We start from the raw sequence: 24,938 nt of genomic DNA on the forward strand, positions 1-24,938 counted from the left end.
GGATGGTCTCGATCTCTTGACCTCGTGATCCACCCGCCTCGGCCTCCCAAAGTGCTGGGATTACAGGCTTGAGCCACCGCGCCCGGCCCAGATTTATTTCTTTTAAACACTGACTATCTAGTTAAGCATTTCTGTTATTTCAACTCAGGAGACACAATTCCCAGACCTGGAGCTTTCTGATATAACATCAGAATAAGCGGGCACATCGTCAGAAAAGGAGCAATCTGCTGACTCGGCAGCTGATTTCCATGCACGCTAAAGAAGCACAGAACTAGAAGACACTGACTTTCCGTCTGCTGCCCCCACAGTGCCCAGTCATCATGACAGGCCTAAGGCATCCTCCACACATTTCAAATGTCATCACAGTTCTGTCTCCTCCAACAGGATGATTAGACCCCACTATACAGAGCACAGAGTGGATGGCTAAGAAGGCCTCCCAGCAGTGGGTTTCCAGCTGAGTGCCACAGACTGGCGCTACTGGGAGCCCTGGCCTCACATGGCCCAGTATCCACACTGAGCAGACAGGCACTATAGCACCTGCAGTCTTTTCTCTCTGGAACTTCTTCTCCCCAGTGTGGGGTCTTGAGCCTTCCAGAAACACTATGCTGAAGATTCGGCTCAGGGGTGGGGGGGGCCACAGCTCTTATTCCCATGCATATACAAATAACTGAGTGATAGAACATCTAGAAATGGAGCTTAAGCCTGAAAGCTGTTTGCAAAAAGAGGGCCACCCGTAAAGAGAAACTTAGTAATCCTTTTTGAATAGTAAGATAATATTTCCAAGCAGTTTTGAAATTTGCTAAATACTTACTTCATTATCTAAGAATACCCAGAACCACAGGTAATTCATAATGAAGTTAAGACAGTGCAACCCGCCTGGCTACAAAACCAATTTACAGACTCTAGAACTTAGTAGGAGCCACACAGCATGACAAGAATATCCCACAAGATGGAACGGTGTCAGAGAACTTGCCAAAGAAAATCGCATTTCAAAAGCAGCCGCTTTCTGAATGCCTGTAGCTGGACCGCATGTTTGTCCCTACAATGTGCTGTCCATGAAAGGAAGATTGGTATGCAGCAGAAATTTTACAAGCCCTCACAAAAAACGGAAAATGAAAATGCCCTAACGGTGGCCAAACCTCAGGTTGCTGGGAGTCTCAGGACAGTGCTGGGCTGGTGCCCTGGGCTACGGGCACTGGAAACCTACTTTGGGGTCTGCTGCACTTCTGCCCACCAGCGGTAGTCGGTGTGGTTGACAAGCAGCAGGATCTGACACCAGAGCAGCACCAGGGTCGGGTGGGTGGTGATCATGGAACGCGCCTGTAAGTTCAAGCTCTCCAGGGTGTAGAAACTGCCACCACAGCCATCACTGCGGAACAGTCTAGTGGCAGCTGCTGTGATTCTCCGGAACATTCCTAGAACCAAATAAAGTTAAGACTTATTAAGGAGAAACCTCTTTGCTTTCATCTCGGTCCAGTGCCACATGGCTATGTGAAGATTTTTACACAGAACAGACGCAGGCTGAGCCGTTTCCCATACTTACATATTCAAAGCACCTGGCATTTAGAAAATTCTGATTTTTCTAGGCAGAAACAGATATCCCACTTATTTAATGGACTGGTCAAGAAAGCTAGCATTCCTCCTCTCCCACTGTCTACCCCTGCAGCGGTTGGCAATGCCAAGCCCTCCAGGAGCTCCAGGTGAAAATCTGAACACAGCTCCCCAACAAGGAGGCAGGGAACACTCAGCGCCTTGAATCACCACACTTGGGCCGCAGTGGGGTCCCCACAGGACTGAGCCACAGCTAGACAGGCAGGAGTGGCACCCTGCACCTGCCAAACTGAACAGCTCCTGCGCTTGCTAAGAACGAGGATCAGAAATGCCCTAAGAGGCCAGGTGAGCAGGCAGGACAGGTGCTGAAAGAACATGGCAGCCCCCTGCGGTTTAGGCTGTGTGTTCTCTGCAGGCTCCTGACACCTGATAGCCAAGGGGTCTGTGCCTGGCCATGGAACATCCTGGGCCTGGACAGGCCAAGTGGCAGTCTGCCCACACGCAACACTGGCACCTCAGCAACATACTCAGTTAGAGTCTACCCACAGGTTTCTCCACAGCACCCTTCTCAGGCTCCAGGTAGCATGACTTCATTCTATCCTCTCCTTTGGACAAACACAGAGTCAAAGGCAGAGAGACAGGCACAGGCTGCAAAGCATAGCAGGGAGAGGCAGCAAGACCCAGGAAACAGAGAAAGGCCCATCTGGCTAAGGTTGCCCACTCCCCAGAGCTGGTCCTCCTGGCATCTCACTGCTAGCTCACAATTTTATTTCTGATTTCAAATTTCAGGCCAGGTGTAGTGGCTCATGCCTATAATCCCAGCACTTTGGGAGGCTAAGGCCGGTGGATCACTTGAAGTCAGGAGTTTGAGGCTAGCCTGGCCAACATGGTAAAGCCCTGTCTCTAATAAAAATATAAAAATTGGCTGGGTGTGGTGGCGGGTGCCTGTAATCCCAGCTACTCAGGAGGCTGAGGCATGGGAATTGCTTGAACCCAGGAGGCAGAGGTTGCAGAGAGCCAAGATCGTGCCACTGCACTCTGGCCTGGGCAATGGAGCAAGACTCTACCTCAAAAAAGAAAAAGAAAAAAACAAAAAACTCAAAACCTCCCCAAAGTGAAAGGGTCCTAAAACAGGCAACAATGGAGTATGTAAGCTTTTTAGGGCTCCACAATGCCTTAAACTACAGCCTGAGACCAAGGAAGACTGCTAACAAACGCAGCACGCTCAGAGAATACAGGCCTAGTCACAACGAGGAGTTCTAACTGGCCACTCCCGGGTTCCCAGGGTTTCTCTACACTTGTTTCAGTCAGTATCGTCCCCTCCAGCCCATTCTGCAGTGGCCTCGTCCTTCTGTGGGGCCCTCTGTTCCTGCATGGGTCCCTTGAGTGAAGAGGCATGCACTGCTTTCAAGTAAGACTGCAGCCAGGCCACGGAGCACGTGCAGGGACAGAGCTGGGAGTTGGGGGTTTTGAACAGGTAATAGAAACCCACAATCCGAGCTGTGTTCTAGATGGCTGTGTCAACACAGGCTCTGAATCAGACTGCCTGGTCAGATCGTGGCTCTACTGTTTACTACCTGGGTGACCTTGGATGCCCCTCACCCGGGGTCTCAGCTTCCTCAGGTGTAAGTTGGAATTAAGAGCAGTAACTGTTTGCAGGGCCGCAATAAGGAGCAAACAGGAGAACCCAGGTAAAGGGCTCAGCACTGCACAGGGCAAGGAGGAAGTCCTCAGCCCCTGGGGCGCTGGCGGAGGCTGCTAGAGCCTATTAGGGAAATTCAGGTGGAAGATAAGACAGACTCTGAGGGCCACCTCCCAGTAGATGGAGAGGAGGAGGTCAGGTCAGGGTCCCTGCGGTAGGGGGAGGAGGAGCTGACAATGATGCTGGGATTCTGAACATCCCAAATGATCTCATTAACAAGAAGAGGCCCTGGAAAGTAACAGTGGTGCCAGTTCCATTTTAAGTGCAAGCAAGTCAGAGGTACTGGCAGGACAAGTCCCATGTCGAGAAGCTGGAGGCCAGGACTACACGGACCAGCAAGAGAGTCGTCCATGAGAGCAACAGCCAAGCTCACAAAGGGGATGGACCCACAAAGACCAAGGAGCAAGAGGAGAGAGGCCACAGAGAGACAGTGACGAGAGACCACGGACAGCAACTCGGGGAACACAATCAATTAAGTGGCTGGACAGAGAGCACCCTGCAGAGGCAGGCTGCCGTGGCGTGAGAAACAAGAGGGAAACAAACCAGCAGGGGCAGCGAGAATGGAGTGTACACAGAGGGAGGGACCCCTAATGAAGGAAGCAGGAGAGCACAGGAAGTGCTGGCTTGTTTTTAATTTAAGGCTGGCTTAGTGTGGCTATCAGCGTGCAAGAGAGCAGCTACAGCCAGAAAGACAAACACAAGACATACATGTTTTGCTATGCTAAGTATGCATGGATTTTTTTTTTTTTTTTTTTTTTTTTTTTTTTTTTTTTTTTTTTTTTTTTTTTTTTTTTTTTTTTTTTTTTTTGAGACAGGGTCTCACTCTGTTGTCCAGACTGGAGTACAGTGACACAATCACAGCCCCCTGTCGCCTTGGCCTCTGGGGCTTAATCGATCCCCCTGTCTCAGGCTCCTGAGTAACTGGGAGTATAGGTGTGCACCACCATGCCCTGCTAATTTTTGTATTTTCTGTAGAAACAGGATTTCACCATGTTACTCAGGCTAATCTCGAACCCCTGGGCTCAAGCAATCTGCCCGCCTTGGCTTCCCAAAGTGCACAGGATTACAGGTGTGAGCCACCACACCTGGCCTGCAATGCATGTTTTTAAATAAGCATCAAAGGCAAAATTCAATTACAGAGAACCCAGAGGATACGGTGTAAGGAAGCAGACAAAAGAGGAGCGAGGAAGCCGGCAGGAGTGTGACGCTGAGCTTGGGGATAGAACAAAAGTCCCCTGTTCTATCGGGACGTTACAAGGAACCCAGGGCCCCTTCCAGGTGGAGAGGAGGCAAAGCTGGACAGAGGCTCATGAAAAGGGTTCGTGACTCTCTCTGAGGAGAGTGAAGCAGACTCCTGCTGGGCATGATGTGGACACAGCAGAATAGCAAAGGCTGTAGAAGGCACTGCATTCCCAGCGGCTCATTCTGAAGGCACCACTAATCCCATGGTGACACCTGCCTGGTCCCCTCCTTCCAAGGGTTCCCCTGACTTTCTTCATCCTGGAATGACCGGTTTTTATCCTCACAGAAAACACAGCAAAAACCACGGTGCTGCTGCTGGGAAGCAGCAGGATGACATCTCCCGGTCCCTTTGTACAGGGTGGGGCTGTGACCCACCACTACCAGAGAACACCAGCAAAGGCATGCATGTCGCTTTAAGTCCAAGGCCACAAAGCCTTCTTCTCTACCTTCCTCTCCTTGTCCCCAACCAGACACAGGGGATGTGGAGGGCTGGAGAGGAGAACCAGAAGAAGGAAAGGAGCCTGGGTCCCCAAATTCCCACACAGAGGAAAACCACCTGTGAGCCAGTAACACCCTCAATGCACTGTCATAAAACCAAGAAAGAGCCTTCCATGGTGTGAAGCCATGGAAATGTTGGTTTATTTGTTACAGTAGCTAACATTACCTAACAAAGGCAACAGCGGCATTGAGAGCATGGCTGAGATTAGAAGATGCTTCTCGGTGGAGCCTCCCTTCCTAGGGTCCCGGGCAGTGATGACTAGCAGTCTAAGACAGAAAGAAGGCAGAGCCTGTGGATCACAAGGGTGACACCTGGGAAGCCAAAGGGCCTTGGGGGAGGAGAAAGGGGCCAAGTGCCTGGAGACCACAATGGCAGTGCAGAAAAGCAGGGGGCAGGACAGCAGACGCAGACTGTGCCCAGAGAAGCAGGTACAGCTAAACCCAGCAAATCCCCAGGCTCTGTTTTTGTGAGCTAAACAAAGAAATACTGAAAGGAACAATGGAAGCAGGAATTGGAAATAAAGAATGCTGTTTTCAAAACAGGCAGGATGTGGGATCGCATCCCAACTCCAGCATCAAAAACTCCTAGGGCAGTGACCTCTCTGGGCTGAGCTTGTTCAGCTATGACGTGGAGAGAACCATCTCTTCTCCATGCCACACAGTGACTGGGCCCATGGTGGGTATTCTGCAAGTGCCAGCAGCCACACTCACCGCTACCAACCCAAGAAGTGGTCTGATGAGAGAAAGAATGACAGGCAGGAAAGAATGCTTGGGTTTTCATTCCTGGTTTTGGCAAAGGATCTTTTAGAACCTAAGCAGAAAGGGGGAAATACTTCACAGAGCTGTTCTAAGAATTAACTGGGATAATGAAAATTAAAGTACTGCACGCCCTTTAGAGAATTCCATTGCTCCCAGCATTATAATTGTTAGTAGTCCTGTCCTTGCACAAGCATTAACTTCAATCAGCGTCAACTTTATTACTATAGAAAGGACCACTTCCTCTCTCTTCCAGTGTTCCTGCTTGCCCCATAAAGTGGAGCCACTGACCCTTTTGAAGGGACAGAGAAAAGGGCTGCTGTGCAGCCATCCCCTCTGCCACAAAGGAAGGGGTGGGCATGCTTCCATGAGGGTCATAGGAAGAGGTGGGTGCACTTCCGTGAAGGACATAGGAAGGGGTGGGTGTGCGTCCATGAGGGTCATAGGAAGGGGTGGGTGTGCGTCCGTGAGGGTCATAGGAAGGGGCGGGCAAGCTTCCATTAGGGTCATAGGAAGGGGTGAGCGAGCTTCCGTGAGGGTCATAGCATGTCTCCACCACCCACCAGGACTCAGAGAGGAAGGGGCAGCAGCTCCTGCCACCCTGACTGGGTAAGGTCTGGATGGCAGGCTGTGTTGAGGGTACAGGCCAGACAGTTCTAATCCAGCTTCATGGACAACAAACAGAGCTGATGCTTCCACTCCCTGGGCCTCCGGTTCCACCATCTGTTTCTAAACCAGTCCATCCTGGACCAAAAGAGAAGGATACTGGTTACCCCAAATACTGTACACAGGAGGACAGGTATCTTTCTTGGCTATTCTGCTTATCCTAGATGGAATCTGAAATAGGCAAACAACTTTGGGATAAATATCCTCCTCCCCCAATAAGAAAAGCAGAAAAACGAAAAGAGAAGGGTGCCATTCAGACTAGTTCCTGAACTAGGTATTATTTAAGAAGTAATAGCTGAACTGCACAAATTTAAAAGGCTCCATTTTCAGTGTATGGGTGGAATTCATAGCCTTTGTTTAAGCAGTATATAAACACAAATGACCAATTTTACATGTCAAACACAACTTAGATAAAAACACAAGATGAATTACTTCAACTCTTATCTTAAAACCAACCAAATACAGTAATTCTGCCACCTAGTGTCTTTCAAATAAATGCAGTCAAATGAAACAAGAAGACAGAAACAGACATTTATGTATACACACAGACAACTTACTTGCAAATGCTGGATCAAATAAATAAGGTCCAAAGACACCAGCAAGAAACCCATATGCCCCCTCCAAGCCCTCCATTCCCTCCAGTAAAGCTGCTTCTCAACAGACCTGCACTATCTCACACAGGAGCCACTACCCACATGGAGCTGTTTAAATGTAGGTTAATTAAAATTAAATAAAATTATAAATTACGCTCCCCAATCAGACCAGCCACATTTCAGGTATGGACACCACACGCGGCTAAAGGTGGCTAAATGAGACAGTGCAGACGTCCTGTCTTTGCTGGAAGTTGTACTGGACAACAGTAGTAAAAATATTTTGCCTGAATTTTGGGATTGAAGGAGAGGAAATCAGTGCAAAGAGATGGTAACCACCTCTGAGCTGCACAGAAATCGCTTGGACATGCAGAAGGACCCAGAACACACAACCCTTGTCCCACAAAGGCAAGACTCGTTCTTAGAAATGAAGCCACCTCTTCCTGGCATCAGATCCAACCAACCAGCAAAATATAAAAATGACCAACATACTAAAACTGACCTATCGTTCATTAAGAAGCTATATTTCCTCAACTTTAAACTTATTACAGTGGTCAGTGAAGCAGAATCCAAAGATCTTTAAAAAGAAACAAGAAAATTATTTCAATAATAGCAAATAAGGCTCAAAAACTAGAGTCCATTATCAAAATTAAATTTTGGCCATGGCCTGTGTGGAGGGTGACAGCAGCTGAATCAGCGGCCATGAAGAGGCCTCTTTCTCCGGAACTCTGTGGTGCCAGGCGGCCGGGCCCCACCTGCTTCCTGCCTGCCTGTACTCTCAGCTACTCTCAGGTGCCGGAATACTTCTCTGCAAAAAGCTAGCTACTTCTCCCCCTCAGAAATTCTGCCTCTGCCTGCCCACCTATTTTGTCTGTCACTGCACTACTGTTCTCCTTCATAGGAAATATCAAGACTTGTGATACTGACTCACTGACTCTAAGTTCCATGCAGGCACGAACCAGGATGCTCAACCAGCCCTGGCAGACCCAGAGCCTGCTAGCATGGAGGCAGCCACGCAGGAGTCTCGTCAAATGCACCAAGGCTGAAAACGCCAACTACCTTTTACTCTAAGGGTATGTACGCAAAATGTATACAAAAATCCAGTAAGAGAAAGGAGCTTCTGATCACAAAAGCACCTTCCCCATTCCTTTTTAAGGCAACTACTTGTTAGCATTTCTGTTTTCAGTTCTGGTAGTTACCTCCAAAATTCTAATTGATGCGCTGTTATCCCTTGCAGCAGACCATCAGTTACTGCTTGCATTCCTCTCCCTTACTCCCAGAGACTAGCCCCACCTCCTCATCAGTGGAATGCTGTCCAGTCTCTCATTTGGCCCAGGCAGACCAGAGCGTTCAGGGATTCATGATCACCAACATGACTCATGCAGGGCCAATCGAACGCCTGCCTGAGGGGCTGGGAACACAACCTGCTAGAGGCCATCTTCTGCCACGTGAAAAGAGCCCACCAGAGAACAAAACTAACACAGAAAGCAGAGATGAGACTGGGCGCGGCAGCTCAAACCTATAATCTCAGCACTCTGGGAGGCTGACGCGGGAGGACTGCTTGAAGCCAGGAGTTAAAGACCAGCTGGGCAACATAGCAAGACTTCCATGTCTACAAAAAAAATTTAAAACCTAGCCAGGCATAGCAGTGCATGCCTATAGTCTCAGCTACACAGAAGGCTGAGGCAGGAGGAACTCTAGAGCCCAGAAGTTTGAGGCTAGAGTGAGCCATGATCGCACCACTGCACTTCAGCCTGGGCGACAAAGTGAGACCCTATCTTTAAAATTCAAAAAAATTATATAAATTAAAATACATTTAAAAGAAGAAAGCAGAGCTAAGATGCATAAATATACAAGGCAGATCACAGAATGAAAACATCAGATGCAGCCCCACCGACCTAAAGAGAACCAACCACTGCACTTGTCTGTACTTTCTAGGCGGTCAGACCTATCAATTCTTTCTCTTCCTCTAGTTTAAACTGGAGTTTTATCCCTGCAACTGAAAGATTATTGAATACAATAACCTCATCATGACTTGTCATGATTTTTAGACTTCAAACAACTGTAGACATTACCCATTAATTCCACCATAATAAAGATGAGATTTCACTCATTTATACTACCTCCTACCAATCTGAGTTACATTTTTAGTTCTATTTGGATACCTTTGTAGCCTCTCTATTTTGGTCTGTCAACTTTAGATGATGTAATCGCATAACCTCAACAACGCTAGATGCGGATTTTAGTGCCCCATCCATTCCCTACCCCATCTCTACCATCTACTTCCCAAATTAACTTGGCTAATTTTCCTTTTATATTAATCAGAAATGAAAAAATTTTCATTCTGTTCTGAAACCATAATTAGGTCAGTAAGTCTTCAGTGTTTCAGTCACACATGGATTCCAAAAACGAAAGCTCAGGCAGTATTTACATTATGACTATGTGAATACAGTTCCCACCAGAGCCAAAGATCCTAGAAGGGTGGCATCTCTTTCTACAGGTCTTTGATTGCGACCCCAAAGCCACTTAAAGGAGAAGCTTTTTAATATCAAGGGTTCCCAACAGATCAACTGTTGAAAATCAAACCACATTTTGGCTTGCTTCATATTTGGACCATGACTTAATGCTGTTTGCTTTTCCTAGAGATTAGAATTGCCTTTCTTTTTTCTGTTGAGAGAAGAAAGATGTGCCTATCCCCTGTAACTAGTTTTCTAGCTTTTTACTTGCCTATGTAAAGCAAAGCATTCTCATTACAGTTGTTCTTCTTGGAAAACACACTGTCCTAATTTGGAGTGGTCTGTTTCTATGCTTGCTACACATCTGGCATCTTGTGACTTTCTCTCTTGGGTTCACTGTCCTTGTCATTTTCTTTCTTTAGAGACAGGGTCTAAATCTCGATTGCGACTCCAGGCTGGAGTGCAGGGGCACAACCACGGCACACTACAGCTTGACCACCTGGGCTCAGGCTTATGCCACTATGCCCAGCTACTTTTTTTTATTTTTGTGCAAATGGGATCTCCTGCTATGGTGTCCAGGCTGGTCTCAAGCTCAAGCAATCTTCCCACCTTGGCCTCCCAAAGTGCTGGGATTTCAGGTGTGAGCTACCATGCCCAACCTTCACTGACCCTGATCATTTGTAAAAGTGAAAACACGTTGGCCCTTCAAATCTTTAAAACAGGAGGAAGCTCTCAGGTTTACCTTTTTTTTTTGGGGGGAAGAGGCAAGGTCTCATTCTGCAGCCCAGGCTGGAGTGCAGTAATAGCTCCCTGCAGCCTTGAACTCTTGGGCTCAAGAAATCCTCCCACCTTAACCTCCCAAGTGGCTGGGACCACAGGCACATGCCATCATACCTAGCTAGTCTTTAATTTTCTTTGTAGAGATGGGGGTCTTGCTATGTTGCTCAGGCTGGTCTCAACCTCCTGGCCTCAACTGATCCACCCACCTTGACCTCCCAAAGTATTGGGATTACAGGCGTAAGCCACTGCGATTAGCCCATCTTAACCATTTTTAGGTCTTGTTTTGTTTTTTCGAGGCAGGGTCTTACTCTATAGCCAAGGCTGGAGTGCAGTGGCATGAACACACCTCCTGGGCTCAAGCGATCCTCCTGCCTCAGTCTCCTGCGTAGCTGGGCCCACAGCCATAACACCATCCCTGGCTAGTTTATTTGTACAGATGAGGTCTTGCCATGTTGCTGAAGCTGGTCTCAAATTCCTTGGCTCAAGCAATCCTCCTGCCTTGCCCTCTCAAAGTGCTTAGATTACAGTCATGAGCCATTACACCTGGCCCATCTTAACCATTTTTAAAGGTCAGTAGCATTAAGTACATTCATAATGTTATATAACCATCACTACCATTCATTTCTAGAATAACTCCTTTCATCTTGTAAAAGGGAAATGATATAACCATTAAAAAATAACTCCCCCTCCCCCACAGCCCCTGAAAACCACCATTCTACTTTCTGTATCTACGAATTAACTACTCTAGAACCCTCATATAAGTGGAATCACACTGTATTTGTCCTTTTGTTACTGGCTTATTTCACTTAGCACAATGTCCTCAAGTGTCACCCACGTTGTAGCATGTGTCAGAATGTCGTTCTTTTTTAAGGCTGCATAATATTCCAGTGTAAGTATATACTGACTTTTGCCTATCCATTCATCCATCAATGGACACTTCAGTTGCTTCCACATTTTAGCTACTGTGAATAATGCTGCTATGAATACTGGCATACAAATATCTTTTTTTTCCTTCTGGGTATATACCCAAGAGTGGAACTGCTGGGTCATATGGTATCAAGTTCACCCCTTTTTTTAAAGATGGAGTTTCGCTCTCGTTGCCCAGGCTGGAGTGCAATGGCGCAATCTCGGCTCACAGCAACATCCACCTCCCAGGTGCAAGCGATTCTCCTGCCTCAGCCTCCCAAGTAGCATGCGCCACCACGCCCAGTTAATTTTGTATTTTTAGTAGAGTTGGGGTTTCTCCATGTTGGTCAGGCTGGTCTCGAACTCCCAACCTCAAGTAATCTGCCTGCCTCAGCCTCCCAAAGTGCTGGGATTATAGGCATGAGCCGCAGCACCTGGCCGGTATCAGGTTTACTCTATCAGCAACAAACATTTCCAACTGGCGCACTGGGCAAGGCAGAGTTTCTACCAGGTGTACAGCGCAGAACGGGGAATGAGATACTCTGGGAAGACTAATGTGATTCACCTACCAGACTTGAGCAGCGTGCCTAGTTCTTGGCAATAGAAAGTGTGTTGTTGTTCACTCATTTCCACCTTCAGCTGCTTTGTAACAATGTCCTCTAAAAGAATACCAACCAGTTGTAAGAGAAACCTTCCAAGAAACAGAAAAGGATGACAATGAATTAGGTGACTACTATACAGCACTATGCCAAGCATATATGAAAATATATATACGGCAGATGTAAGGGAAGTAAAAATCCAGGTAGAGTACAATAAACAGGTAAAGTGAAATGCATAATGCCATTGCTCTGGGTTCAGTCACTTTGCCTCTCTGTGCACCACCTTCCTCGCTGAGGATAAAATGGCAGGCAGCATTTTTTTTAAGCTTTATAAACTGTACAGCAATACACAAATATAAGCTGATCATCTGTCACAGAAATTTAACGTTTCATCGGTTTTAGCCAGCTGCTTCAATGTGACAGAGGGAAAGCCACGGGCTGCTGCTGAACCTGCAAACAAAAAGATGCCCAGCAGGCTTACTGGGCTCATCTCCATCAACAACACAGGGCATCCCCGCCGATGAGAGACCAAGTGACAGCTGCATGAACTCAGTGAATGCTCGGAATCCATCAGAGGTGGACAGAGACCCATCTGGTCAACAAGCATTTACGAACGCCTGATCACTGTCCTCAGGGAGCTTCCAAGCAATGTATGAGAGAAGACAGGATTTGATACTACAGATATTCAGTGGAGGCCATCCGCCTTGCAGGGAGAAGTATTTTATTACTGACAGTGCCTAAAACTGCCAGCACATGGTGGGAATAAATATAAGACTCACTTTTAGTAGCTTCTCTTGGGTTTTAACTTTCCTGAAGGCAATGCACCCATACTGTCTGCCCCTAGCACAGACACCCCACTGCCCTGCCCTGCCTGAGGTGAGCCACTGCTGTAGCATCTCCAATGAACATGACAGAACCTCAGGAGAGGTAAGAACTAAGAGCCACAGATAAGGACGGATTAGAAAATTACACTAATACAAACTACTTTACCCAACTCAGAACTGAAGTGAGACCAAGAGTTATTCCAGACTTACTGATCACAAAACACCACGTGACCTCCCAAAAGGCATGGATTGGTTATAGGCTCAGATATAAAGCATACCTTGAAAATGTTTCTTCTGGCAAATTCTTTATTTGTTTCCCTTCACTGTGTTCTTCTAGTGTTGAATTACTGTCCCCATCTCTTAACCTATTAATTACTGGACAGGAGATTAAATATGGAGAGAAGGAGAGCTCCTGAATACGGGAAAGAACAATATCTTCAGTTGACTGGGAAATCAGAACCCTCAAAATGGCTAGGATTCCCGATATCCACAGTTGAACGGTGCTCACAGATGCCTAAAATAAACAAAATACTAAGTCATAGCTGAAGAAAAATGGAAGATTAAATTTCCCCCAATTGCCAATTTTGTGAAAGAAAACTGGCCCTATTTTACCATCCTACCAATAAATCTGTCTATCACTGAGTCTCAAAGTGTGGTCCCAGAGAAGCAGCTTTAATATCACCTGGGAACTTATTAAAAAATGCAAATTCTCAAGCTCCACCCAAACTGACCAACTCAGATATTCCGGGGGTGGTCCCAGCAATCAGTGCGTGAACAAGCCCTCCTGGTTCAGCTGCTGAGCCAGGCAAGACTCACCATTGTGTTTGGAGTGACAAACATACTCCGTAAAAGCATGTCCACTGGACGGAGAGAGGAAGGGGCCAAAATCTCAAATAAAGTATTTAACACTCCAAGGGCTTCATGAGAGTCAATGTGCATCTGTGGAGTTAAACACCACAAACATTTCTGTGTTAGCCAAAAGAAACAGCTTCCTATACATCAGTTATGTAACTCAAGTGCAAATTATTGTCATCATCTCATCATTACCTTCCCTATTTAAAAGCATTTTAAGTTTAGTGGTGAACAAAGCAAACATTTTTTAGAACAACACTGTATCAGCTATTTTTTCCCACGATGGAAATCTTTTCATTTAGATTTAGGTGTTTTTTTTTTTTTTTTTGAGACGGAGTTTCGCTGCCCAGGCTGGAGTGCAGTGGCGCAATTTTGGCTCACCACAACCTCCACCTCCTGGGTTCAAGTGATTCTCCTGCCTCAGCCTCCCGAGTAGCTGGGATTACTTTCTATAAAAGACTCAAATATACAAAAGTGTGAAAAAAATCAACTGATACAATCATGACCAACATTTTGGGAACCGGTCTTCCAAGCATCCCTTTGTACACACATACGCAGGGTAGTGTGCACTCTTTCTTTTTTCTTTTTCTGCACTCCATCCGTCCCCCAACAGTTGTAACAAATGCTAACAAACTGGCATGTTATCCTTTTCTAAAGTTTCCTGTAACCATATCCTTGCCCCCTCACACCCAGAGGTTTTGTTTCAGTTGTTCTGAAAAATCATAAACATCTCTGCTTTTCTCACTTAACAGTGCAATGGAAAACTCCCAACGCAAGTGCCTGAACTTCCTTCCTCCCTCCCATTTCTTCCATTTCTTTTATTTCTTTATTTGAGACAGGGTCTTGCTCCATCCCCCAGGAGTGCAGCGGTGCACTAATGGGCTCAAGTGATCCTACCACCTCAGCCTCCTGAGTTAGCTGGGAATACAGGCGCACACCACCACATCTAGCTAGGTTTTGTATTTCTAGTAGAGACAGGGTTTCACCATGTTGCTCAAATTCCTGAGCTCAAGCAATCTGCCTCCCTTGGCCTCCCGAAGTGCTGGGATTATAGGCATGAGCCACCGCACTGGCCAGAACATTTTTAATGATGCAAAATAGCCCAAGCTACAATAGTCTAAGCTTGTATCACAGTGTGTTCAACCATTCCTGATTGACAGTGGGCATTGTTTCCAATTGTTGTTACTACTGAGTGTGTATACACACAGTAAACAACTCTGCAAAGAGATGTGTTTTTCAAGGCACAGATGTGAAGCTCACAGCACCAGCCACATCTTACAACAAGGGAACAACCCGCTTCTGAGCTCCAGGATTCCTGCAACCTGGACCTTCACCTGTGCCCACCAATTCTGCCTCCTCCCCAGCTCCTCTCAGAGAACCCACAGTGCTCTGTCATCCATGAAGCCAATCCCGACCCGTGTCTGTGAACACCACGACGGCAATTTGTGTGTCCTGCGTCATGAGCTGATACTCCCGGTTTGCTTCTGCCCTCAGTGCGTAAACAGGCCCTAATTTCTGCCAACTTAACCCCTTGCCAACTCGTCTTCTCCTCTGGCTACCCCCCTATTTCTCCGTCCCCTCTTCCAGTGAAACCTCTTTCCAAGTCTCTCTCCTGTCCTTTCAGGAACACACTCCTACTGGGGTTTGGCTCCCTCTGCTCCTCCAAAACCACTCACCAGTGCCCTCGGCGCTGCCAAATCTGGACCAAGTTCCCAGGGTGCTCACAGCAAATGTCGCCTTCCTCCACAAAATGCCTTAACAAATCTTGGCTTGAGGAACCCCGCAGCTGCTGGCTCCTCCTGCCCCAGCACTGGCCCCCTCACCACCCTGACCTCGGAGCTGGCACTCAGCAAGCTCAGTTCTCAAGCTTCTCCTGCTCTCCCGCCAGGCCGGGTCCGCTGTGAGTGGACATCTCAGATGCTGACTTCCTGCCCCAGTCTCTCAACAACTCCGGGCTCAAACACCTGATGCTGACCTCGACTCACTAAGGACCTATGGGGTCTCAACTGCTATGTCCAGATAGGCTCTGACCTACTGCTGCCCCTGATGTCTGCCCCACCTCATCCACAGCCACCCTGTCCTCACCCTGACATCACCCCCGATGCCCTGTTCTCTTCACATCCCACATCTAAGCCACCAGCAAACCTTGCTGGTTCTGGTTTCATGCTGCCAAGGGACGCCCACTCAGGCAATTCCACTCCACTTCCGGGCCTCACACAGGTGGCCCTGCTCTGCCCTCACCTCCTCCTCAATGCTATTCTCAACTCAGGAGTAAGAATGAGCCTGCTAACGCCTACATCACATGACGGCAAACCCTCTCAAAGCTCCTCCATGCTGGCCTCACCCCACCAGGCCTCGTGCCCTTCCCTCCCCATGGCGGCCCCATCCCTAGCTCCACTGCTGGTACCCTAACAGCATGTCTCCCCCCAGGGCCTTTGCATTGCTGCTTGCTCTGCCTGGAATGCTCCTTCCCCAGGTATCACCTAGGCTCAGCTCTTTCTGCAAATTCACTCGAGTGTCACCAGATCGCCAAAGCTTCTTCTCATCATCAACTGAACAATGCCACTCACCACACCGACACTACCTACCTCTGTTCCCTCCTGGATTCTTCCGTACAGTGATCCTGATCATTCGACATGGTATAGACGTCACTAATTTGTTTTTTACTGTCTGTCCCCTCACCCTCATCCCAACAAAATCTTTACTCCAAGAAGGCAGGGGTGTTTTCTTTAATGTGCTTTGATCACTGATGCATGTACTGCCAGGAAGGGAACAGTATCCAGCACTACTTCTGAATGCAACGTGCATCTGTGCTGAGCCACCTGGCAGGGGCTGTGCTAGTGTTTCATAAATGTTTTATCACACAATTTCCACTGCGGCAGAAACACAGTCAGATATTGGACCATGCATGCAGGCCTTCAATCTCCACGCTACTCAGATTACGCACAGAAGAGAAGGGAAAATCTTCCAGAGCATCACTCTAAAACCATGTGCAGGCAGGGAGACCCGACCACACTGAAACTGCTGCCAATCTCACCAGAAGCCAGGTTCCCTGTCCCACTGTCCAACTGGTCTCAGGGTAACATTCCGTTACGGAATCAGAATGGGGGTACAGGCACAAAGGCAGTAGCCATCAATATCACATGGCTCTAAGTTTAAATCAAATGCCAAAACCCACAGACTACCTGCATATACAGAGTAGCTGTTTAATCAAGATAAGCAAACATGTATTTGTTGAGTCCATTTAAAAGGCAACCTCGAGCTTTGCCAGACAGCTCATGAGATTTTCTGGCAGAGTTGCCTTGAGGAGGTCCCCACCGCCCTTCTCTCTGAGCTACAAAGATGCTGCTACACTGGGGGCACAGCGGCCTGTGCCTGACGGAGGCACGCTGCTTCTGAAACCATGGGTAAAAGGCACTGCCAGGCCATTTCCTTCCACTGCATTTGCAGAAACAACAATTCATGCCATTGGACCATAAAAATTCTGATTAATGATGGATTGGCCAGGCCAAGTGGCTCGCACCTGTAATCCCAGCACTTTGGGAGACCAAGGGTGGTGGATCACTTGTGCCCAGGAGTTCAAAACCAGCCTGGGCAACACAGCAAGACTTCATCTCTACTAAAAATACAAAAAATTAGCCAGGCATAGTGGTGCACACCTGTGGTCCTGGCTACTCGGGAGGCTGAGGTGGATGAATCACGAACCTGGGAGGCAGAGGTTGCCGTGACATTACACGACTGCACTCCAGCCTGGGTGACAGAGCGAGACCCTGTCTTAAAAAAAAGAAAGGGAAAGGAAAGAACTAGAAAACAGCTAAATTACAAGTACAGAGGTAACAAAAACAAAAATCTACCCACCAAATAAAACACTGGGTCGAGCAGAATGCAGGAGGCAGTGCAGGAGGTAAGGGCACGGGCTTTACAGTCAGCCTTGGCCCGCCCTCACCCCAGCACTCCAAGCCCATGTGCTGCCTGATCACCTCCAGAACCTCTCTGAGCTGGGGGTTCCCCCTGTAAAGCAGGTGGGCAATACCAAGCTGAGATGGCATTGTGAGAAGAAATGAAGTCAGCTGCCCCATGACCAGCATGGAGAACTGCCGTCAAAGCACAGCTCTATCAGGACTGAAGACATAGCTGATTCCAGCCACCCGCCTTTCACAAGGACCTTAAGTTACCATCACTATGCAACCATGAGCCAAGGTTCTGCGCACAAACCTGCTGTTTGGCTAACATTGGGAGGATGATGTCAGCTATCTGTCGAGACAGTCGTTTCCACTTGTCTTCATTCTCCTTGTGGCACTGCTGCAGGACAAGAATGAACATCTCCAACACCTGCAAGAGTGTGCACAATTAGAAAGTCAGCTGCCAAGAGGTGCCTTTCCACCCCCCACGCGTCCATCTGTCACACTTGTCCCAGCTCAGCTGGAAGACTCTAGGATCCAAGCAGATGTGATCCCAATGAGGACAGGGGGACACTGATGCAATCGCCACTCTATGACACGAGAAACGTTGGGGAATCAGAACAAAACACTCTCCGTGAAGCACGCCCAGAGCTCACTGAACAAGTGCCTGATGAGCTCCTCTCCAGGACACCCACCCACCCAGCCAGCTCTGCTTGTCATGACGGGCTTGCCAGTCACTCACTTTTGTGAGCGATCACTCTTTATGATACATGGACTTTTTCATTGCAATTATGTGATTTAATTGGGCATTAAGTATTTAATTAAATACTACAGAGATTAAAATAAGAATGAACTAAGAAAGTGTTGCTATTTATGAGAAAAGCTTATGGCTTCATAAAGATTCAAAGACAAACAGCTAAAAAGAATTGACAAAATAAGCCAGGGCTAGACAACTGTCCAAGTTAAATGAAAGGAGAAGTCATTAAAAAAAGCTGGGTTTCTGCACTCAGGCTGCCTTGAAACATCTTTAAATTCCTATGCCACCTTAAAAAAACAAAAGCAGAAGTCAGCTCAAAGAAAAAGACCTTAGCCCTATGTCAAAATAGTGGTAAATAAATTTACAAATAAAGTTTTTTATTTCAGAGTTGAGATTTCTATCATTTTTCAGATTTCTACCATCTTGACCAACACTGTCAATTGATTATTTGGTCCTTGTTTTGGAAAAGAGGGCCTCACTGTCTTGAATGATCTGGTGACTCCGACCAGGAGTCAGGTGGCCCCCTGCAGCTGTGCCCACTTTGAAGATAAACAACGACACCTTCTGCCCGTCCCCCGGCATCTCCCAAGGCCCCAGAAAGCTAAACGCTGGTTCAAAGCAACACTGTTAACAGTGAGTGCTACTCTGAACTGGTTAGCAAACAACTAGACCACATGGCACTTCCTTCCATCTGTATGGGGACAATCAAGTCTCCATGACAGTTCCACCACACATTTCTCTTACCTGATGGTACTGGATGAGTCTCAGTAACATTGACACCACCACCTCTTTTTGGGTTTCAAGCTCTTTCCCCGCATCGGCTTTATTTGTTCCTCTTAATACAAAGAGGTCATGGACTATGGGCTGCAGGGCCGGTATGGCTGTGGGCAAAAAAGGGCACCCTCATCAGGCACTTCATGGAAATTACATTTGGAAAACTGCTCTCAACATTTACAAAATGCTTTCAAGAAATAAAGAAAATCCTTATACAAACTTGGTTTATGATAAGAGATGAATTAAGGTTATCAGTTAATCATTATACCATTGTGGAAGGTCAAGGCTCTTCCTCTGAGCACTGATCATTTTGTGATGCCTTCTAAAAAAAAAAAAACTAGGGCTCCTGTAATTTAACATCACTTCTGAAAAAAGGTAACTCAAAAAGTCAATCTGAAAATGACAAAGCTTTCCAAACAACCAAAACAGCAACTTTCCTGGTCTCAAGATTAATTTACTTGATTCATCTGAAAAGACAATAAAAACTGCCACACAATACATTTAATGAAAGCCATCGGATGATGATGCTTTTCTCAGTAAACTCACTTTCTCATTAGATAAGGGATTTTCCCCCAGGTCTTGTTTTGGTCTAAACTAGGAGTCAAAATAATTGGTCTACTATGACTACATATTAAAAAATCTACGAAACCCATTTCATTGGCACACAGGAGCCCTCTGACCCTCAATGGCATGCACACACAGAACACTGACCCCTCGGTGACACACCTGCACACACACAAAGGCACACTCTGACCCCTCAGTGTCACACGCACATAGAAACACTCGCTGACCCCAGTGACACGTACACACACACACACATACACACACAGACACGCTCTGACCCTTCAGTGTCACATACACAACGGAACACTCACTGATCCCTCAGTGACATGTACTCACCCATGCACACATGCCCAGAGACACACTCTAACCCCCTCAATGTCACACACATACAGGAACACTCACTGATCCCTCAGTGACAGGCACTCACACACACACGCGCGCACCCAGAGACACACTCGGACCCCTCAGTGTCACATGCACACAGGAACACTCACTGACCTCTCAGTGACACGTACTCACACACGCACACGCACACAGAAGCACACTCTGACCCCACAGTGGCACACACACAGGAACACTCACTGATCCTTCAGTGACATGTACTCACACTTGCACACACACACAGAGGCACACTCTGACCCCACAGTGTCACACACACAGGAACACTCACTGATCCCTCAGTGACATGTACTCACACTTGCACACACACACAGAGGCACACTCTGACCCCACAGTGTCACATGCACACAGGAACACTCACTGATCCCTCCGTGACACGTACTCACACATACACATACACATAGAGGCACACTCTGACCGCTCAGTGTCACACAGACAGGAACACTCACTGACCTCAGTGACACGTATGCACACATGCACACAGAGACACACTCTGACCCCGCAGTGACACACGCATACAGGAACACTCACTGATCCCTCAGTGACATGTCCTCACACACACACACACTCACACATGCATGCACACACACAGACACACTCTGACCCCTCAGTGTCACACAAACACAGGAACACTGACCCCCAGTAACACGTACTCACACACGAGCAGAGACACACACTCTGACCCCAGTGACACGCACATACAAGAATACTCACTGACCCTGTCAGTGACATGCACACATACACACACGGCACACTCTCATGCCTTAGTGACATGCACATACAAAATACTGACACCGTCAGTGACACACACGCACATGGCACACCCTGACCCCTCAGTGAAGGGTACACTGCAACCCTCTTGGACACGAATGCACACAAACAGGAACTCTGACGTATCAGTGACATACACACTCTGGCCCTAAGACATGCACACACAGCAATACTCACAGACCCTTCAGAGGCACACATGGAGGGGCACACTTTCTGACCCTCTCACAGATGACCAAGCTTCCCAGCAGAAAGTGCCGAGTTTGGCTGCCTGCTGATTCTCTGCCAGAAGACCCTCCAAATCCAGGAAAGCAAAACACCTATGCCTTGAATAATCTATACTGTGGCTGTGTGAAGCTGAAGCCCTTGTGCGGCCATGGCAAAGACTAACCAGCTTAGCTATGTAAAGAGTGAGAGGTCAGCCAAGGCCCTGCCTCAAAACACAGCGTGGTTGATGCTCTCCTGCACACACGCTGAGTGGAAAGGACTAGGCAGTAGTGCTATTGTCACATCTAGGGGTCTGCAAGGGTCTCGGGATGTGTCCCTGTCAAAGTTTAAAAGCCTACAGATTCCAGCAAAGGAGTCAGGGAGGGGTCAGCAGGGCAATGCTCGAAGTCCAGTTCAAAAACCTCAAAGAAAGATTGACGACTCATTTACAAAGCCACATGAGCTCCTGCCACGGGCTGGGAGCCTGCACAGCTGGCCATCTCCTGGGGTCCTTATTTAAGCTCCAGCAAAACCATCAGGCAAAACAGAAAGCCCGAACCAAGTTAAACTGTATCTCTAATGCCACTGGGTGAGAAACCAAAATTTAATTTACGGCAAGTTGGATTTAAGAACCTTAGTGTTTTATCGCTTCTTGGTCTTTTGGTTGAGATCAAACAAAAAATGTTTAGTGTTTCATGTGAATGAACAGGAACTTTATATTCAGAATCTATTTGTACCTTAGGCTGTCTTACTGTTTCTTCCATTTTTTTTCCCCTGAGAAGACTACAAACTGCTGAGAGTAAAGAACATGCTCTGTTCTCTTTTGAAATATCTCTAATCGGTACACTCATGTACAAAGACACAGACATGCAAGCAGAGCCTGGGAATCACACAGCCGCCATTTACAAAGCTGAAAGTGGGTGTATGAAAACGAACACTGCCAAGCACGTCAGGTCACCGAAGACGACAGTGAAAGGTGTGTTCCATTACCGTGTGTCACAGCCTTCCTTCCGCTGGCCATGATGCCATCACAGAGCTGAATGATCTTAGGAATTCCAATGATCTGCTTCGAATGATAGCGTTCATAAGACAGTAATACCAAGAAGAAAAAGATGTTTGGAATGATTGCCTCTGATTCCCTAGAAATGAAAAAATCGACATAGATCTTTCTGTTCAAATGAAGATACACAAATATAATCAACATAAGCAACATAAAATAACTTATGATTCAGCCGTGAGAGCAAGTGCGCATTAAGCTAACAGGTGTCAGTGATATACTCTCACCCTGTGCCTGCACAGTGCCTCCTGTCAGATTGTCAGTGATCTACTCTCACCCTGTGCCTGCACAGTGCCTCCTGTCAGATTGTCAGTGATCTACTCTCACCCTGTGCCTGCACAGTGCCTCCCGTCAGCTGTCAGTGATCTACTCTCACCCACCCCTGCACAGTGCCTCCCATCAGTCAGTGATCTACTCTCACCCTGTGCCTACCACAGTGCAACCCACTTGTGCCCTCATGCAGAGCCGGGACAGGTAAAAGGGTTCAGAGGGAGCAAGTAGAAGGCTGCTGATGGCACAGGGGCACAGCAGCTACGATCTTCCTAGCTCTCCTCTACCCCTTTCCTCCTGAAGAAATTGAGACTCAAAGGAGAAAAAGCAACTTTCCCCGAAACACAGTGGAGGTGTCATGTAATCAGAATAAACTCTGCATCTCCAGACCGCAGGGAATCTGAGAGCACTTTCTTTCTGCACTAAGTTTTCCTAACTACAGTATTTATTACATATTTCAGGAATTAAAGAATTTTAATTTTTAATAATTATAAACCTGTAATGGATGTAGCAAGAAGTATTAAAACCTCAACATCTAGCAACAAAATAGCTGCAGTTATAAGTGCACAATTACTAAAGACATCCTTATACAAAAACTGCTTTCTCTAAGAAGATTTAAAAACTAATGCTCCACCACATGAGATTTCATTCTGCCACCTGTCAACACAATTAAATGCTTTGAAATATATAATGAAAACTGACAACATATGGAATTTTCAGATACATAACTACTTCCAAACAAGTCTTGAGATATACATTAATTTTTAAGATAAGCAAAAATGCATAGCATGTTAATCAGACTTCCACTTAAAAAAAAACAGCAAAAATGCCTAATAGTACTTTAAACATTCATCTTAATAACCCCAATGACATGTAAGTACATAAGGAGGAGGAAAAAAATCTAAAATAATAAAATGTTATTACCTGAACTGACCCACTTCAATGTATTCAAACTGTTTCAACACAAAGCCAATGAACACCTACGGGAAGGAAGACAGAATTTCACGTCAATAGTAGGATTACAATGTAAAAACGAGGTTTCTACTCCTCCTGTTCATCTGCATAAATTTTAAATTTCTTGAGAGCTGATAAATGTGACTATAAGCATAACTCTACTCTGAAATAATCCCAGATAATTGTAGAGCACATCCAGGAATCCCCTCAACAGCAACTTTACTACACACTGAGGTGAAACCTCAGTGGAAAAACAAATACTAAATTCCAAGAGACGTCAGGGATTACCCAAAAGTACATCTTGGGGACTCATCTGTTCCAGTTAATGGCAGACAGAGTAGAACAGATTCCCTGAAGCTGGTTTAGTAAGAAGATACCCAGAGGAGTCGACATTCTTCCTCCCACCATCCGAGAGGCAGCGCATCAGGGCTGCACGAGAGCCAGTTTTGTGTCACACTAGTATTCCATGCAGCCGCCAGCTTTCCCAATCTGATGGGGAGCTTCCACGGATAAAGCATGGAGCATATGGCCCCGGCTTTTTCAGAGCCTCTGGGCGGAATGCAAACATACAGCAGGTGCTCAATAAACCATTATCAGCATGGAGTTCAATGGTGTGTCTGTTATAGTGTTCTATTCTTGTTCATAAAACCGTCACTGCATTGAATCCTAAGAACTGGGAGAAAGGCACAGGGACTGGCTGATGAAAGGCAATCAGAACAAACAGGAAACCAGAGTGCTCACAGCAGGAACGACCCCATACCACCACGAAGGGCAGCTGGGCATGAGCCTCACTGGCTGGGGGGGCAGGGGGCAGTGGGACCCAGAGGGAAGCACATGCCAGAAATGAATTCCACATGCCTGCAGAGCACATGTAGCATGGGGGAGCCTCAAGGCTGTCCTTCCTCAACATGGAAGAGTTGCATGGGGATTGCAGACAGAGAAAGCAACAGAAAGTATTCTACACTGAAGAAAACGCTCTAGCAGAATGACTAAACAATTTGATACAACATTCAAGTCTACCCCTTTTATGTTAGAGTGTGGAGTTGTCTTTTTTTTTCCTACTAAAGACAACCCCAAAGAGACCATAGTCTGTAATTACCATATGAGAAAATCAGTTTCTACCTATGATGAGTCACAACCACAAGTTATTATTATTACTATTATTTTTGAGACAGAGTCTCGCTCTGTCTCACCCAGGCTGGAGGGCAGTGGCGCAATCTCGGCTCACTGCAACCTCCGTCTCCCGGGTTCAAGTGATTCTCCTGCCTCAGCCTCCCGAGTAACTGGGATTACAAGCACCCAACAACTATGCCCAGCTAATTTTTTTTTTTTTTGTATTTTTAGTAAAGGTGGGGTTTCATCATGTTGGTCAGGCTGTTCTCAAACTCCTGACCTCAAATGATCTACCCGCCTTCGCCTCCCAAAGTGCTGGGACTACAGGCATGAGCCACCGTACCCTGCCAGAGATAGGAATTATTATTATTACTATTATTTTAGAGACAGGTCTTGCCACATTGCCCAGGCTGAATTCAAACTCCCGGTCTCAAGTGATCCTCCCGCCTCAGACTCCTCAGTAACTAGGACTACAGAGGTGTGCCACCATGCCCAGCTGGTACTGGGACATTTTAAAGAAAAGGTAGACTACACTCTTTGTTCTTACCAGAACGGAACAAATCAGGGATCTGGCTTCTGAAACTGGTTTAGTTTCAGAACTAAACCAGTTGGGGCGCCCCTGCCCTCTTGAGATCCTGCTCCTCTCAGCCCGTGCTGCCCACAGCCATAGACCAGGGCTTCTCCCCAGGCAGCCTCCTAGTGTCAAAGGAAAGGAAAGTTCCCAATGCATGTTTCCTGAGGAGAGCAATGG

At 46.9% G+C, this 24,938-nt stretch overlaps 1 protein-coding gene across 1 annotated transcript in view; it reads right to left on the reverse strand.

Annotated features, from left to right (window-relative positions):
• Positions 1–24,938, reverse strand: part of HTT (huntingtin) — a 143,266-nt gene that overhangs the window by 43,392 nt on the left and 74,936 nt on the right. The window contains exons 33-40 of the mRNA XM_017514327.2: positions 23,045–23,100; positions 21,784–21,932; positions 18,826–18,962; positions 17,638–17,754; positions 13,387–13,509; positions 12,849–13,084; positions 11,717–11,838; positions 1,208–1,415 (exon numbers count right to left, since the gene is read on the reverse strand). Coding sequence (XP_017369816.1) covers positions 1,208–1,415; positions 11,717–11,838; positions 12,849–13,084; positions 13,387–13,509; positions 17,638–17,754; positions 18,826–18,962; positions 21,784–21,932; positions 23,045–23,100 — 1,148 coding nt within the window. The remainder of the gene's footprint in view (positions 1–1,207; positions 1,416–11,716; positions 11,839–12,848; positions 13,085–13,386; positions 13,510–17,637; positions 17,755–18,825; positions 18,963–21,783; positions 21,933–23,044; positions 23,101–24,938) is intronic.

Source organism: Cebus imitator, unplaced genomic scaffold (genome assembly GCF_001604975.1).
Source record: "Cebus imitator isolate Cc_AM_T3 unplaced genomic scaffold, Cebus_imitator-1.0 Scaffold522, whole genome shotgun sequence".
In the NCBI taxonomy this organism is placed as follows: Eukaryota; Metazoa; Chordata; class Mammalia; order Primates; family Cebidae; genus Cebus; species Cebus imitator.